This window comes from Pristiophorus japonicus, chromosome 1, assembly GCF_044704955.1.
Source record: "Pristiophorus japonicus isolate sPriJap1 chromosome 1, sPriJap1.hap1, whole genome shotgun sequence".
Classification (NCBI taxonomy): domain Eukaryota; kingdom Metazoa; phylum Chordata; class Chondrichthyes; family Pristiophoridae; genus Pristiophorus; species Pristiophorus japonicus.
Genome location: NC_091977.1, coordinates 334,166,328 through 334,183,431, shown reverse-complemented (window position 1 = coordinate 334,183,431; position 17,104 = coordinate 334,166,328). Strand labels below are relative to the sequence as shown.

The window sequence follows — 17,104 nt, the reverse complement described above, 5'->3', positions numbered from 1 at the left end:
AGGCGAAATACAAGGCCAATCCCAGTTTCAGTTCGAAGATACGCCCCCTTATGTAGTAAAACTCAGTGGCACATTGCAAGGATTGCATCATCATTGGCAGTCCTTCGGAATCGAGGAGGACTTGCTTCCACTCTTAACATGAGTTCTTCGGTGGCTGAACAGTCCAATACGAGAACCACAGACTCTGTCACAGGTGGGGCAGATAGTCGTTGAGGGAAGGGGTGGGTGGGAATGGTTTGCTGCATGCTCTTTCTGCTGCCTGCGCTTGTTTTCTGCATGATGATGAGACTCGAGGTGCTCAGCGCCCTCCCGGATGCACTTCCTCCATTTAGGGTCTCTTTTGCCAGGGACTCCCAGGTGTCAGTGGGGATATTGCACTTTATCAGGGATGTTTTGAGGGTGTCTTTGTAATGTTTCCTCTGGTGAGGATGCTGTGAGGACATTATCCATCAACAGCTCCAATCACTGCCACCCTCCAGCCCCTGCGCCCACACTGCACCACACCCCAACATCACTTCCCATCCGAATGGAAAGGAAAAGATGATAACGAAGCAAAAAGGACAGCTATGGAAAGAGGAGAGAAATAGAGAAACAGAAGCAGAAGAAAAGGAACAGAAACTGAGCATTTTCTCAAGGTTCTTCTTGTCTGTCACTATATCTTCTGCAGAAAATTGCCAGAAGCGCCATTTACGGTCTTTGCATGGCAGCTGATCGTAGGAACCTTTGCGGAATTTCATTCCCAGAGAAACAGCAGCAGAAAGACAACTGGAAAATGTAACAGAGAGACTACGTGCCCAACATCATGCGTCCAACATCGCGGAAGATCCATCAATAAATGTGTGAAATACACAGCAGGTTGATCAGCTTCTAACAGAGGAAAAGTGTTTGGATGTGGCTCTTAAGCAGACCTAGTTCCAGCATTTTGTTCCAGTGATATTGGGGCCAATTTTCATACAAGGCCTCCGCCCGCCCAAGGGCCGCCCAAAGTGCCGCCGATGGCCGCTGAGGTACCGGACGGTAATTTGGGCGGGATATTCATCGCCGAGGTCCCTCGAAGGTCGGCGGGCAGCAAATGGACAACATATGCCACCAATCTGGGAAGCAGCGGGCGGGAGGTCTCATTCTCGGCGGCAGAGGCGCTTGCCACCCAAGTGCCGCCAAGGATGGAGTCGGGCCCACGGAGGGTTGAAGACCTGAAAAAAAAATCGACGGTAAAAAATGAAAAAAACTATCCGAAAACCTTTTAGGGGACCCCATCCAGGTAAATCACTGTTGAAAATGTTTTTTAAAATGTTCACTTAGCTTTTTTTCAGGTTTTTCTTACTTACCGCCAGGGACAGACCAGCCTCCTCGCAGCGGTGCACCCCTGTTCTGCCGCCGAGTCCCGCCGACTCCCGCCCGCAGGAATCTGGGAGCTCGGCCGGTGGGAGGTCAGTTGCGCCACTCGGCTGTCCGCTGGCGTCAGCTGGCGGTTCCCGGCAGTTCCCTCCTCCCGCCCGCTCCAGGCTACCTCCAAAGTGACACTGGGCGGATCTTTACGAGGAATGTCGGCGACAGTGGGTGGTAGTCAGCGGCAGCAGGCGGTGAGTTGGTGAACTTCAACCCTATTGACTCAACCTGGCTCCTAGTAAAGATACTTCAAAATAAAAGTTATTTAAAAAGAGTTGCATTTATATAGTGCCTTTCACGAACTCAGCACGTGCCAAAGCGCTTTACAGCCAATGTAGACATTGTTGTAATGTAACAGCCAATTCGCACACAGCAAGGTCCTGCAAACCACAATGTGATAGTGATTAGATAATCTATTTTTTTAGTGATGTTAATTGAGGAATTAATATTGTACAGGACACCATAGAGAACTCTCCTGCTCTTCTTCAAATAGTGCTGTGGAATCTTTTACGTCCACCTGGAGAGGTTTAAGGAGGAAGGGTTCTTTAAATGCCAGCCTATGTTTTGTGCTGCTTTTGATCTGTCAGCTTGTTTGGGCCAGTGTCAGGTTTGACAGTTTTTTAGGTTGCTGGTTTTGCCTCTTTCCTGAACTTACCTCAAGGGCAGTTCTCAGACAAAGTCAGGAAGAAGAATGTTTCTACAATGAGATGTGGTTGACAGATTTTTTTTTCCTGAGGAAATCCTGCTCCCTGACTTCACAGAATTGGTTCCAATAACATATTTGTCGCCACTGACTACATAGAATATTTGTTCTTTAAAAATGTGTTTGGCGCCAATATAACTATAAAAATAGCAATTTTTAAAAACACTTGTTCATTTGTCTCCAAGTTATTTTCTTAATCTATAAAGGTAATCTTGCTTGTATCATTAATACAAAAGCAAAATACTGCGGATGCTGGAATCCAGTTCTGATGAAGGGTCACTGACCCAAAACGTTAACTCTGCTTCGTCTCCACAGATGCTGCCTGACCTGCTGAGAGTTCCAGCATTTTCTGTTTTTAATCTTGTATCATTGCTGCTACAAGTACAGTTATGGCAGCTATCTCACCTATTAACCAATTGACAACTCTGGGAGTGCTGTGCCAGACATTTTTCAAAGAACATTTAAGTTCACACATTATGATGCTGAAAAATCCCTTTATGCTGGACTAATAATGCTACTGAGATATCAGGAGTACCTTTCTACTCGAATATACATCTTAAATAAATAATATATATAAGCCCTGAATTTCCTATCTGATTTTAGCATTCAGCCGGGGCAGGCAGGGATCTACTTCCTGCTGTGCTGGATGGCACATGTGGCAGTTTCCCACTGGCAGTGAGATTGGCTGTAGATTTGTTCACCTAACTACAGGCAGATAAACTATAGCGAGGCAATAGGCGGGAATACATAGAAACATAGAAAATAGGTGCAGGAGTACGCCATTCGGCCCTTCGAGCCTGCACTGCCATTCAATAAGATCATGGCTGATCATTCCCTCAGTACCCCTTTCCTGCTTTCTCTCCATACCCCTTGATCCCCTTAGCCGTAAGGGCCATATCTAACTCCATCTTGAATATATCCAATGAACTGGCATCAACAACTCTCTGCGGCAGGGAATTCCACAGGTTAACAACTCTCTGAGTGAAGAGGTTTCTCCTCATCTCAGTCCTAAATGGCCTACCCCTTATCCTAAGACTATGTTCCCTGGCTCTGGACTTCCCCAACATCGGGAACATTCTTCCCGCATCTAACCTGTCCAGTCCCATCAGAATCTTATACGTTTCTATGAGATCCTCTCTCATCCTTCTAAACTCCAGTCAATAAAGGCCCAGTTGATCCAGTCTCTCCTCATATGACAGTCCAGCCATCCCTGGAATTAGTCTGGTGAACCTTCGCTGCACTCCCTCGATAGCAAGAATGTCCTTCCTCAGATTAGGAGACCAAAACTGAACACAATATTCCAGATGAGGCCTCACTAAGGCCCTGTACAACTGCAGTAAGATCTCCCTGCTCCTATACTCAAATCCCCTAGCTATGAAGGCCACCATACCATTTGCCTTCTTCACCCCCTGCTGTACCTGCATGCCAACCTTCAATGACTGATGAACCATGACACCCAGGTCTCGTTGCACCTCCCCTTTTTCTAGTCTGCCGCCATTCAGATAATATTCTGCCTTCGTGTATTTGCCCCCCAAAATGGATAACCTCACATTTATCCACATTATACTGCATTTGCCATGCATTTGCCCACTCACCTAACCTGTCCAAGTCACCCTGCATCCTCTTAGCATCCCCCTTACAGCTCACACCGCCACCCAGTTTCGTGTCATCTGCAAATTTGGAGATATTACACTCAATTCCTTCATCCAAATCGTTAATGTATATTGTAAAGAGCTGGGGTCCCAGCACTGAGCCTTGTGGCATTCCACTAATCACTGCCTGCCATTCTGAAAAGAATCCATTTATCCCAACTCTCTGCTTCTTGTCTGTCAAGCAGTTCCCTATCTACATTACCCCCAATACCATGCGCTTTGACTTTGCACACCAATCTCTTGTGTGGGACCTTGTGAAAGTCCAAATACACCAGATCCACTGGTTCTCCCTTGTCCACTCTACTAGTTACATCCTCAAAAAATTCCAGAAGATTCGTCAAGCATGATTTCCCTTTCATAAATCCATGCTGACTAACGATCCTGTCACTGCTTTCCAAATGCGCTGCTATTTCATCTTTAATGATTGATTCCAACATTTTCCCCACTACTGATGTCAGGCTAACCGGTCTATAATTACTCATTTTCTCTCCCTCCTTTTTTAAAAAGTGGTGTTACATTAGCTACCCTCCAGTCCATAGGAACTGATCCAGAGTTGATAGACTGCTGGAAAATGATCACCAATGCATCCACTATTTCTAGGGCCACTTTCTTAAGTACTCTGGGATGCAGACTATCAGGCCCTGGGGATTTATCGGCCTTCAATCCCATCAATTTCCCTAACACAATTTCCCGCCTAATAAGGATATCCTTCAGTTCCTCCTTCTCACTAGACCCACTGTCCCCTAGTACATTCGGAAGGTTATTTGTGTCTTCCTCCATGAAGACAGAACTGAAGTATTTGTTCAATTGGTCTGCCATTTCTTTGTTCCCCATTATAAATTCACCTGAATCCGACTGCAAGGGACCTACATTTGTCTTCAATAATCTTTTTCTCTTCACATATTTATAGAAGCTTTTGCAGTCAATTTTTATATTCCCTGCAAGCTTTCCCTCGTACTCTATTTCCCCCCTCTTAATTAAATTCTTAGTCCTCCTCTGTTGAATTCTAAATTTCTCCCAGTCCTCAGGTTTGTTACTTTTTCTAGCCAATTTATATGCCTCTTCCTTGGTTTTAACACTATCCTTAATTTCCTTTGTTAGCCACGGTTGAGCCACCTTTCCCGTTTTATTTTTACTCCAGACAGGGATGCACAATTGCTGAAGTTCATCCATGTGATATTTAAATATTTGCCATTGCTTATCCACCATCAACCCTTTAAGTATCCTTTGCCTGTCTATTCCAGCCAATTTACACCTCATACTGTTGAAGTTACCTTTCCTTAAGTTCAGGACCCTAGTTTCCGAATTAACTGTGTCACTCTCACACAACATATCTCTTTTCCCCTAGCATTGCTGGGTGTGAGTGGGTTATATTTTAAATGGTCAGTTTCCTTAAAACATTTGATCACAGCAGCTTCTCTCCCCAGACCAAATATGTAAATGCGCCTGAACCTGTGATAAGGGGTAGGGTTAGGGACCCCACTACTGTCAATTTCAAGGCTATTATTTTTAATATATTTGAAATTAAAATTGATAACACAAATTGCTTTAGATATTTTGATGGAGGCATCCTGCCACAGTTACTGGTTCAGGGTAAAGTGAATACTAGAGAGGAAATGTTTGCGGAAGCAAAATTTCAAACATGTCTCAAAAAATTGAGGGGTGGAAACCTTCCGGGCCCGAAACTTTTACCACCCGGGCCGGAATTCACCCCCCACCCCCCCAGCGTGCAATTGAGATTTCCGCTCCTCAAATGAGGCGGCACGTTGTCTCAGTCGCTCATATTGTTGGAGCGGTGCCCCCGGTGTGTCAGCACCGCGCTGAAGAGGTCATGCGCTACGCAGAAGTTAAAGGGAAGAGCCACTGCGCCCTCTGCAGGCCCTTTGATGACCGCCACTGGGCTACCAGTGATACCCTCAACCAGGCCAGTGGCCCGGCACCCAAAAGGGAGTGCCAGGCTGCATGATGGCGGCCCGGTCGAGGCGGGGGCCGCCATTGTCAGGCTGACCAAAGAGTCGGCCGCCAAAAAAAATGGCGGCCCGGGACGCACACGGCCTCCCCTTTAAGGCCGACCTGGACGGATGTCAGCGCCCGCGAAGCTGGTGCTAACATCGGCCTCCCGGCCTGCAGGGCAATTTCACCCGCGGGCCGCAAAGGGGTTGGTGCGCACGGTGATGATGTCATTGACTTGCGCACTGGCCCGGGGAGATAAATGTGGGGTACGGCGCTACCGGCAAATCGCCCCCAAAATCTCAGGGGCAATACACCCACCAGTTATATACCCCGCCCATTATACACCCTGCCCGTTACATAACCCGCCCGTTTTACACCCGCCTGTTATACACCCCTCCCGTTATACACCCCGCCCATTATATCCCCACCCATTATAGGCCCTGATCATTATACTCCCCACCCATCATAATTCCCGCCCGTTATACACCCCGCCCATTACATAACCCGCCCATTATACAGCCCGCCGGTTATACACCCCGCCCGTTATACACCCCGCCCATTACATAACCCGCCCATTATACAGCCCGCCGGTTATACACCCCGCCCGTTATACACCCCGCCCATTACATAACCCGCCCATTATACAGCCCGCCGGTTATACACCCCGCCCGTTATACACCCCGCCCATTATACAGCCCGCCGGTTATACACCCCGCCCGTTATACACCCCGCCCGTTATACACACCGTCCATTATACCCCCACCCATTATACACCCCATCTATTATAGACCCTGCCCATTATATTCCCCGCCCGTCATACACCCCGCCCATTATAGACCCTTCCGGTTATACATCCCGCACATTATACACCCCGCCCTTTATACACCCCTCCCATTATACACCTCGCCCATTATTCCCCTGCCCATTATACCCCCACCCTATATACACCCTGCTCATTATAGACCCTGCCGGTTATACAACCCGCCCGTTATACACCTCGCCTCTTATACACCCCACCCATTATACATCCCGCACATTATACACCCCGCACGTTATACACCCACCCATTATACACCCTGCCCATCATACACACCACCTGTTAGATACCCCGTCCATCATACCCTCTCCGTCATACACCCTGTCCGTCATACACCCGCCTTCATAGACCCCACCTGTTTTATACTCTTCGCCAGTTATACACCCCGCCTATCATACTTCCCTGCCGTCATACTCCTCCGCCCATCATACACCCCGCCAATTATATACCCGCCCCTTATACACCTGTTCGTTATACACCTGCCCATTATACACCTCACCTGATATACACCCCACCTGTTATTTCCATGCCCATTATAAATCTGACCATTTTGTACACACCGCGCTTTATACAGCCGCCTGTTATATACTCATCCATTATAAACCCTCCCCTGCCCATTATACACCCACACATTATATACCCTGCCCATTATACACCCCACCCGTTATACATCCCGCACATTATACACACCGCACGTTATACACACCGCCCATTATACACACCGCCCATTATTCCCCTGCCCAAATTATACCTCCGCCCATTATGCACTGTGCCTGTAATATACCATGCCCTTAATCACCCCAACCTCTGTCGTTGAGCTGCAGTATGCGGACGACGCCTGCGTCTGTGCACATTCAGAGGCTGAACTCCAGGATATAGTCAATGTATTCACTGAGGCATATGAAAGCATGGGCCTTACACTTAACATCCATGAGATAAAGGTCCTCCACTAGCCTGTCCTTGCCGCACAGCACCGCCCTCCAATCATCAACATCCACGGAGCGGCCCTGGACAATGTGGACCATTTCCCATATCTCGGGAGCCTCTTATCAACAAAGGCAGACATTGATGCGGAGATTCAGCATCGCCTCCAGTGCGCCAGTGCAGCCTTCGGCCTTCTGAGGAAAAGGAGTGTTTGAAGACCAGGCCCTCAAATCTACCACCAAACTCATGGTCTACAGGGCTGTAGTAATACCCGCCCTCCTGTATGGAGCTGAGGCATGGACAATGTATAGAAGGCACCTCAAGTCGCTGGAGATATATCACCAACGATGTCTCCGCAAGATCCTGCAAATCCCCTGGGAGGACAGGTGCACCAACATCAGTGTCCTCGACCAGGCTAACATCCCCAGTATTGAACCACTGACCACACTCGATCAGCTTCGCTTGGCAGGCCACATAGTTCGCATGCCAGATACGAGACTCCCTAAGCAAATGCTTTATGCGGAGCTCCTTCGTAGTAAACGAGCCAAAGGAGGACAGTGGAAACGTTATAAGGACACCCTCAAAGCCTCCCTGGTAAAGTGCATCATAACAACTGACCCCTGGGAGACCCTGGCTGCAGACCACCCAAGGTGGAGAAAGTCCATCGGGAGGGCGTTGAGCTCTTCGAGTCTCAACGCAAAGAGCATGAAGAGGCCAAGAGCAGGCAGCAGAAGGAGCGCGCGGCAAATCTGCCCCACCGACCCCTTCCCTCGATGAATGTCTGTCCCACCTGTGACAGGGTCTGTGGCTCTCGTATCGGACTGTTCAGCCATCAAAGAACTCACTTTGGCAGTGGAAGCAAGTCCTCCTCGATTCCGAGGGAATGCCTATGATGCATAGACCCCGCCCCCCTTGTACACCCCGACTGTTATACAGCATATTCATTGCACAATCAGCCCAATTTTCCATTCAATGCAAAGGAAAATTGACTGGGGTTTAAAATCGGGCAGGCAACCCACCACCAGCTGAAGCTGAAAGTTTCAACCACTGTCTTGTGCAGTCCAAAACCATTGAAAGCAGAAATTACTGATTTAATTCTTAGTCTGTGCTGAGTTAGCTGATCTCAGCTCAGGTAATTGCTTGAACGAAAAGTATAGAAATATAAAAACATAAAAACTTACAGCGCGGAAGGAGGCCATTTCGGCCCATCGTGTCCGCACCAGCCGACAAAGAACCGCAGGGCCTTCGGTCAGCAGCCCTGAAGGTCACATATAAACCTGTGAACAATGAACAATGGCGGAAAGGTAAAGAGCACCCAGCCCAATCAGTCCACCCCACACAACTGCGGCACCCCTTACACTAAAACATTCTACATTCCACCCCAACCGGAGCCCTGTAATCTCCTGGGAGAGGCAAAAACCAGATAAAAACCCAGACCAATTGGGGGAAAGAAAATCTGGGATCTGGGAAAATTCCTCTCCGACCCATCTAGGTGATCGAACTTATTTGTTTGTATCAGGTGATTGACCTGAATATCTTATTACTCCACATATTATTGGCAAAGCCAATTGTGGGTTTGTGAGCTGTTTTCTGCAAGGTACATTATGCCACGGCAGATAAGATTCAATTCAACTATATCAGGGCAGTAGTTTCTGTTGCCCATCTGTTGCCCATTCACATGCCCATCTCATGTGTTAATGCTGGCTGAATATAGAACCATTTAGTTCCACATATCACAAATATATCAACTAGACAATGAGCCTCACCTTTACTGATGATGTCAAGTTAATATCACAGAATAGTACAGCACAGAAGGAGACCATTCGGCCCTCCGAGTCTGTGTCGACTCTTTCAAAGAGTAATCCAGATAGCCCCACTCCCCCGCTCTTTTCCCATATCTCTGTATTTTTTTTCTCTTTCAAGTATTTATGCAATTCACTTTAAAGGCTATTATTGAATCTGTATCCACTACCCTCTCAGGCAGTGCATTCTAAATCCCAACTACTCGTTGCGTAAAAGGTTTTTCCTCATGTCTCCTTGGGTTCTTTTGCTAAGCACCTTAAATCTATGCCCTCTTTTTATTGACCCTTCAGCAATTGAAAACAGTTTCTCTTTATTTACTCTAAACCATTCATGATTTTAAACACCTCTATCAAATCTCCTGTTAGCCTTCTCTACTCGAAGGAGAACAATCCAAGCTTCTCCGACCTATTCACATAACTATAATCCCTCCGCCCTGGAACCATTCTAGTAAATCTTGTCTGTACTCTCTCCAAAGCCTTCACGTTCTTCCGTTTCTGATGCCCCCAAAGGTTTGTCACCATCCTCCGCCTGCTCCACGTCGACATGCAGGCCATGATCCTTACCAACGGATCCATCACAGACCCAATCCACGTCCGGACCGGGGTCAAACAGGGCTGCGTCAGCACCCCAACCCTCTTCTCAATCTTTCTCGCCACCATGCTCCACATTACAGTCAACAAGCTCCCCGCTGGAGTGGAACTAAACTACAGAACCAGTGGGAATCTCTGGGCCAGGTCCAAGAGCACCCCAACCTTTGTCATCGAGCTACAGTACGCGGACGACGCTTGCGTCTGTGCACATACAGAGGCTGAACTTCAGGACATAGTCGACGTATTTACCGAGGCGTACGAAAGCATGGGCCTTACATTAAACATCTGTAAGGCAAAGGTCCTCCACCAGCCTGTCCTCGCCACACAGCACTGCCCCCCAGTCATCAAGATCCATGGCATCACACTGGACACCGCGGACCACTTCCCATATCTTGAGAACCTCCTATCAACAAGAGCAGGCATCGACGACGAGATCCAACGCCGCCTCCAGTGTGCCAGTGCAGCCTTCGGCTGCCTGAGAAAAAGATTGTTTGAAGTCCAGCCCCTCAAATCTGCCACCAAGCTCATGGTCTACAGGGCTGTAGTAATACCTGCCCTCCTGTATGGCTCAGAGACAAGGACCATGTACAGTAGACACCTCATCACTAGAAAAATACCACCAACGATGTCTCCGCAAGATTCTACAAATCCCCTGCGAGGACAGACTCACCAACATCAGCGTCCTTGTCCAGGCTAACATCCCCAGCATTGAAGCACTGACCATACTCGATCAACTCCGCTGGGCAGGCCACATTGTCCGCATGCCAGACACGAGACTCCCAAAGCAAGTGCTCTACTCGGAGCTCCTTCACGGCAAATGAGCCAAAGGTAGGCAGCGGAAATGTTACAAGGACACCCTTAAAGCATCCCTGATAAAGTGTGACTCCCCACTGACACCTGGGAGCCCCTGGCCAAAGAGCGCCTTATGAAGTACATAAGAACATAAGAAATAGGAGCAGGCGTAAGCCATAAGGCCCCTCGAGCCTGCTGCACCATTCAATAAGATCATGGTTGATCTGATCATGGACTCAGCTCCACTTCCCTGCCCGCTCCCCATAACCCCTTATTCCCTTATCGTTTAAGAAACTGTCTATTTCTGCCTTAATTTAATTTAATGTCCCAGCTTCCACAGCTTTCTGAGGCAGCGAATTCCACAGATTCACAGCCCCCTGAGAGAAGAAATTTCTCCTCATCTCAGTTCTAAATGGGCGGCCCCTTATTCTAAGATCATGCCCTCTAGTTCTAGTCTCCCCCATCAGTGGAAACATCTTCTCTGCATCCACCTTGTCAAATCCCTTCATAATCTTATACATTTCTGTAAGATCACCTCTCATTCTTCTGAATTCCAATGAGTAGTGGCCCAACCTACTCAACCTTTCGTCATAAGTCAACCCCCTCATCCCCAGAATCAACCTAGTGAACCTTCTCTGAACTGCCTCTGCAGCAAGTATATCCTTTCGTAAATATGGAAACCCCAACCCCGTGAACTTCTATCTTTTATGTGGCACCTTGTCAAATGCCATCTGGGAGGGTGCTGAGCACCTTGAGTCTCAACGCCGAGAGCATGCAGAAATTAGGCAGCGGAAAGAACATGCGGCAAACCAGTCCCACCCACCCCTTCCCTCAACGACTATCTGTCCCACCTGTGACAAAGTCTTTGGCTCTCGTATTAGACTGTTCAGCCACCAAAGAACTCACTTCAGGAGTGGAAGCAAGTCTTCCTCGATTCCAAGGGACTGCCTGTGAGAGAGTGAGAAAGTGTGGTATCCAGTAATAGACACAGTACTCCAGCTGGGGTTGAACTAATATTTTATATAAGTTTAGCATAACTTCCTGGCTTTTGTACTCTATGCCTCTATTTATAAAGCCCAGGATCCCATATGCTTTATTAACTGCTTTGTTAACCTGTCCTGCCACCTTCAAGATTTGTGCACAAACACCCCCAGGTCTTTCTCTCCTTACAGCCCCTTTAAAATTGTACCATTTAGCATGTATTGTCTCTCCTTATTTTTCTTACCAAAATTAATTCACATTTCTCTGCGTGAATTTCATCTGCCATGTGTCCGCCCATTACTACACTTGCAAGTTTTGTGTCATCTGCAAATTTTGAGATTGTGCCCTGTACTCCAAGTCCAAGTCATTAATGTATATCATAACCAGCAGTGGCCCTAGTACTGAATCTTGGGGAACTCCGCTGGAAACCTCCCTCCAGTCCGAAAAACTGCCATTCAATACAACTCTCTTTTCTATCTCTTAGCCAATTTTGTATCAATGATGCTCCTGCCCCTTTTGTCCCATGGGCTTCAATTTTGCTAACAAGCCTAATATGTGCTACTTTATCGAACGCTTTTTGAAAGTCCATACACACATCTTCAACCTCACTGCCCTCATCTACCCTCTATATTACTTCATCAAAAAACTCAATCATGTTAGTCATACACGATTTGCCCTCAACAAATCTATTCTGACTCTCCTTTATTAGTCCATGCTTGTCCAAATGGCAGTTAATTTTCTCCCGGATTATTGTTTCTAAAAGCTTCTCCACCACCGATGTTAAACTGACAGGCCTGTAATTACCAGGTTTATCCTTCTCCTCTTTTTTGAACAAGGGTGTAACATTTGCGATCCTCCCGTCATCAACCCTGTATCTAAGGAAGATTAGAAGATTGTGAAAGGTAGCTATCTTTGAATTATTTAATGTGATTATGGGAGATGCAGATGTTTGTTTCAGTGAAACTTCATAGAGGGTTGGATTGGAATTTGGTTGGAAGTCTGCTTACCAAAAAGTCAGGTTCGAGTTTTCTAGCCAAGAGCAAAGTTGTGTGTGGCATCACGTGGTACATCCCACTAGCTCATGTATAGAGTAAGGATTCACTGTTGTATTCCCTAGGTCTGACTGTCACTTACCTATGATACCATGTTATAGCATATTCCGGATTGTAGGGCAAGAAAAGTCAGTGGCCCATGATGCCGAAACTGAGAAAATATCTAACAGAAAAATCTAAAAATATAACAATGCTCCTGGGGTAGCGAATCAGTCAAGCTTCCTGGTCCTGATTGCTATACAATCGCCTTTGCAAATGTGAGGATGTTCGGTGAGGACAGAATTGGCTTTAGCTGTGATGCTGTTGAATGTTCAATGGCCTGTTGAAACTCTTTGGCTGTGACTTCACCTACCGAGGCAGGCCCAGTGCAGCCAAGGGACATGGCGGACTGCAACCCCGCTCCTGGCTCCATGTCAGCTTCTCCCACGACTTTCCCCTGATTGGGCCCGCCCTGCAAGGTTCCCGGTCAATTAAAAGAAAGCGGGTCTGACGATGTAATTTGATGACGCATCATCAGCCAGTTTCCTTAAAGGGACCATGGCCAACTTTACTTTGACAGTTGTGGTGTCAGTGTTCTACAGCATTGAGGTGCTGCAAACACTGACAAACACTGCACAAAGGTGCACGGCTGCACCCAGGCTCTCCCATCACAGGGAGTCACCCAGTCACAGCATGCAGGGAGGTTCTCTTCCCTTCCAATGGGTAGAAGAGACCTCTCCAGGACACCAACACATCCTGGTTGCACATTGTACTGGAGGGCACAAGCAGGGATGTCGTCAGGAAGGCCTGGCTGCAGTGGCGCAAACCTTTCAATTGCCTCAGTAGATCACGAAACGTTACTGTAAAGCTACACTCATCACATCCCATCACTCTGCCTTCCCTACCCTAATCTGTGCCTTCAGCTGCTTGGATCTAAGCTCTGGAACTCCCTCCCTAATGCTCACTGCCTCACTACCTCTCTTTCCTCCTTTAAGGCGCTCCTTAAAACCTACCTCTTTGACCAAGCTTTTGGTCGTCTACTGTAATTTCTTCTTATGTGGCTCAGTATCAAATTTATCTGTTTTGTCTTATAACACTGCTGTGAAGCGCCTTAGGATGTTTTACTACATTAAAGATGCTATATAAATAAAAGTTGTTGTTGTTGTTGCACACCCTTACTCACACGAACTTGTCTTGCACCTCCACCCATCCCTCTCTATCTACATTATCACTTCCCCATCTTATTAGCCACCCCTCACACTCACCCTCATCCTTGTCCAATAATACCAAGTAACAGTACACAAGGGTAGGCATTTGAGTCTTTTGCCCAATGTTCATTTAAAGTTTCTGTTAATTTTTTGTCAGACATTGAAATCTTTATTTTCGACACTGCCTTCTTGGACAGATTTGTGTGCACCTTTAGAAGTGGCTTAGTGAGTTGTAGTGAATGGTGACACATAAGGGTACCCCCTGCAATGGTGATGAGCGTGAAAGGAATAGCTTGGGCATTGCAAGGATGCTTTATGGTGCTGGTATGGGGTGGTGTCAACCTCGCGCATCATGTGACAGCCAGAGTGTATGGCATCACGTGAAGTAAATCTTGCTATGGTGAGGGCATCCCTGACCTCCTGGGCAGCAATGTGGTCAGGTGCTGATGCCCTGTGTCCTTTCCAGCATCAGGTGATTGCAAAGAAGTTTGATGTTGTTGTTGGTGTTGCTGTTGTGCCTGGTGATATTGCTGTTTGGGGCTGATCGTGGTGGGATTCTGAAGATCAAGGTGAGATTTTTTTCAAAGGCACCGATGCTGATGGAATAGATGGCAGCTGAAATTGAGATGACAGAAGTGATGTGTCAATGGTGAGAGGGATTGTTCCAAGAAGGTGACAATGGATAGAGAGTTTACTCCAAACATTTCCAAACTGCATAATGCTCAAAACTGTATTCCAAAGCCTGAAGGCTCGAGCTTCTGACATTGGAAACTGAATGGCTGTGAAATGATAGATTTTATACCACTTTTGCAGCCTATTCAGAGCAATGGAGAGTCGTTGAAAACCTGACCTACTAATCTGATGTGATCCCCGTGCACCGTGAAACTCATCAAAAAGCTGGAAAAATGATAAGTAGATGGTAAAATGCTGTTTAAGTACCTTTAAACACCCTCTTAACTATTTCAATTGGCTCAACCATCACTTTTTGTCAGGTCTGTAAAGCGCAGGCAGACCCAGAACTTGGAAACTGAAACTGAGGCGAGGTCACGGCGGGATCTGGACTCACTGTCAATCTTTTAGATTTTGACAGAGGACCTGCCTCTGAACCCGCCCTCTGAACGCCGGTAAAATCCAGGCCTTTCTCTGAGCGCCTTAGGTAAGGTACTGGATGGCTGGTGGAATTGTAGTGCAGCATGAAGCAGGAAGGGAGAAAAATTGGCAAAAATAAATATGTAGCCTAACCTAGATGGAAAATAAAACAATGGCCCAGAAATTGTGGCCTCGCCAGATCCGTACAAAATGCGTATGCACCCAGCGAGGCCTCGCAAAAGCCGATTCTCGGCATGCAATGCGCATGCGCCGAGAATTGGCTTTTCCGATGTGTCAATATTTCTCCATACAGATCCTACGCATCCCTGGGAGAAGGACATTCATGGGGCAGAGATTGGGCTATTTGCCCAACTCATGCCCAGCGAATGTCCTTCAAGCTTTTATGCCTGGTAAAAGCAGATGTATAGAAACATAGATATAGAAACATAGAAAATAGGTGCAGGAGCAGGTCATTTGGCCCTTCGAGCCTGCACCGCCATTCAATATGATCATGGCTGATCATGCAAACTCAGTACCCCAACCCTGACTTCTCTCCATACCCAACTGATCCCTTTAGCCATAAGGGCCACATCTAACTCCCTTTTGAATATGTCCAACAAACTGGACTCAACAACTTTCTGTGGCAGAGAATTCCACAGGTTCTCTGGGTGAAAAAGTTTCTCCTCATCTCGGTTCTATATGGCTTACCCCTTATCTTTAGACTGTAACCCCTAATTCTGGATTTTCCCAACATTGGGAACATTCTTCCTGCATCTAACCTGTCCAGTCCCGTTAGAATTTTATAAGTTTCTATGCGATCTCCTCTCATTCTTCTAAATTCCAGTGAGTATAAGCCTAGCTGATCCAATCTTTCCTCATATGTCAGTCCTGCCATCCCGGGAATCAGTCTGGTGAACCTTCGCTGCACTCCCTCAATAGCAGGCACATCCTTCCTCAGATTAGAAGACCAAAACTGCACACACTAAAGGTGTGGTCTCACCAAGGCCCTGTTCAACTGCAGTAAGACCTCCCTGCTCCTATACTCAAATCCCCTCGCTTTGAAGGCCAGCATGCCATTTGCTTTCTTTACTGCCTGCTGTACCTGCATGCCTACCTTCAATGACTGATGTTGTATAAATGCAAGTTGTTGCTGGTGCTTTACAGCTGTCTGTAAACTGTGAACCTGTTTAGATATGTCAGTGCTTGGATAGCCATAGATTCATCCATAATGCAGTCATTGATGGTGACAGCCTTGTTTGCCAGCGAACAAATATTTGTGATGGTGAAGTGGAGCAGAGTATTTGTTGATTGTGGGGTGGGTGGCATGGCGGAAGTTAGAGAGGCTAACCCCTGGGATACAAGAATGAAATAATTGGCCTGGCTGCTTTGGGAGAACGAGTGACCGGTATCACGATGGATGTGACGAGGAATGCAAATGGAGGCACAGAGGGTGGCTGTGGATCATGGAATAGGCATTGAAGTATTACTACAGTTGTACAGGGCCTTGGTGAGGCCACACCTGGAGTATTGTGTACAGTTTTGGTCTCCTAACTTGAGGAAGGACATTCTTGCTATTGAGGGAGTGCAGCGAAGGTTCACCAGACTGATTCCCGGGATGGCGGGACTGACATATCAAGAAAGACTGGATCAACTGGGCTTGTATTCACTGGAGTTCAGAAGAATGAGAGGGGACCTCATAGAAACGTTTAAAATTCTGACTGGTTTAGACAGGTTAGATGCAGGAAGAATGTTCCCAATGTTGGGGAAATCCAGAACCAGGGGTCACAGTCTAAGGATAAGTGGTAAGCCATTTAGGACCGAGATGAGGAGAAACTTCTTCACCCAGAGAGTGGTGAACCTGTGGAATTCTCTACCACAGGAAGTTGTTGAGGCCAATTCACTAAATATATTCAAAAAGGAGTTAGATGTAGTCCTTACTACTAGGGGGATCAATGCGTATGGCGAGAAAGCAGGAATGGGGTACTGAAGTTGCATGTTCAGCCATGAACTCATTGAATGGCAGTGCAGGCTTGAAAGGCCGAATGGCCTACTCCTGCACCTATTTTCTATGTTTCTATGTTTCTATGACCCAGGTCTTGTTGCACTTCCCCTTTTACTAATCTGTCACCATTCAGATAATAATCTGCCTTCCTGTTTTTGCCACCAAAGTGG

The 17,104-nt window shown here is 47.0% G+C and overlaps 1 protein-coding gene across 1 annotated transcript in view; it reads left to right on the top strand.

The window, feature by feature from the left end:
• The window catches only part of gpr141 (G protein-coupled receptor 141), an 89,896-nt gene that overhangs the window by 22,483 nt on the left and 50,309 nt on the right, over positions 1–17,104 (top strand). Inside the window, exon 4 of the mRNA XM_070881498.1 lies at positions 14,676–14,679. Coding sequence (XP_070737599.1) covers positions 14,676–14,679 — 4 coding nt within the window. The remainder of the gene's footprint in view (positions 1–14,675; positions 14,680–17,104) is intronic.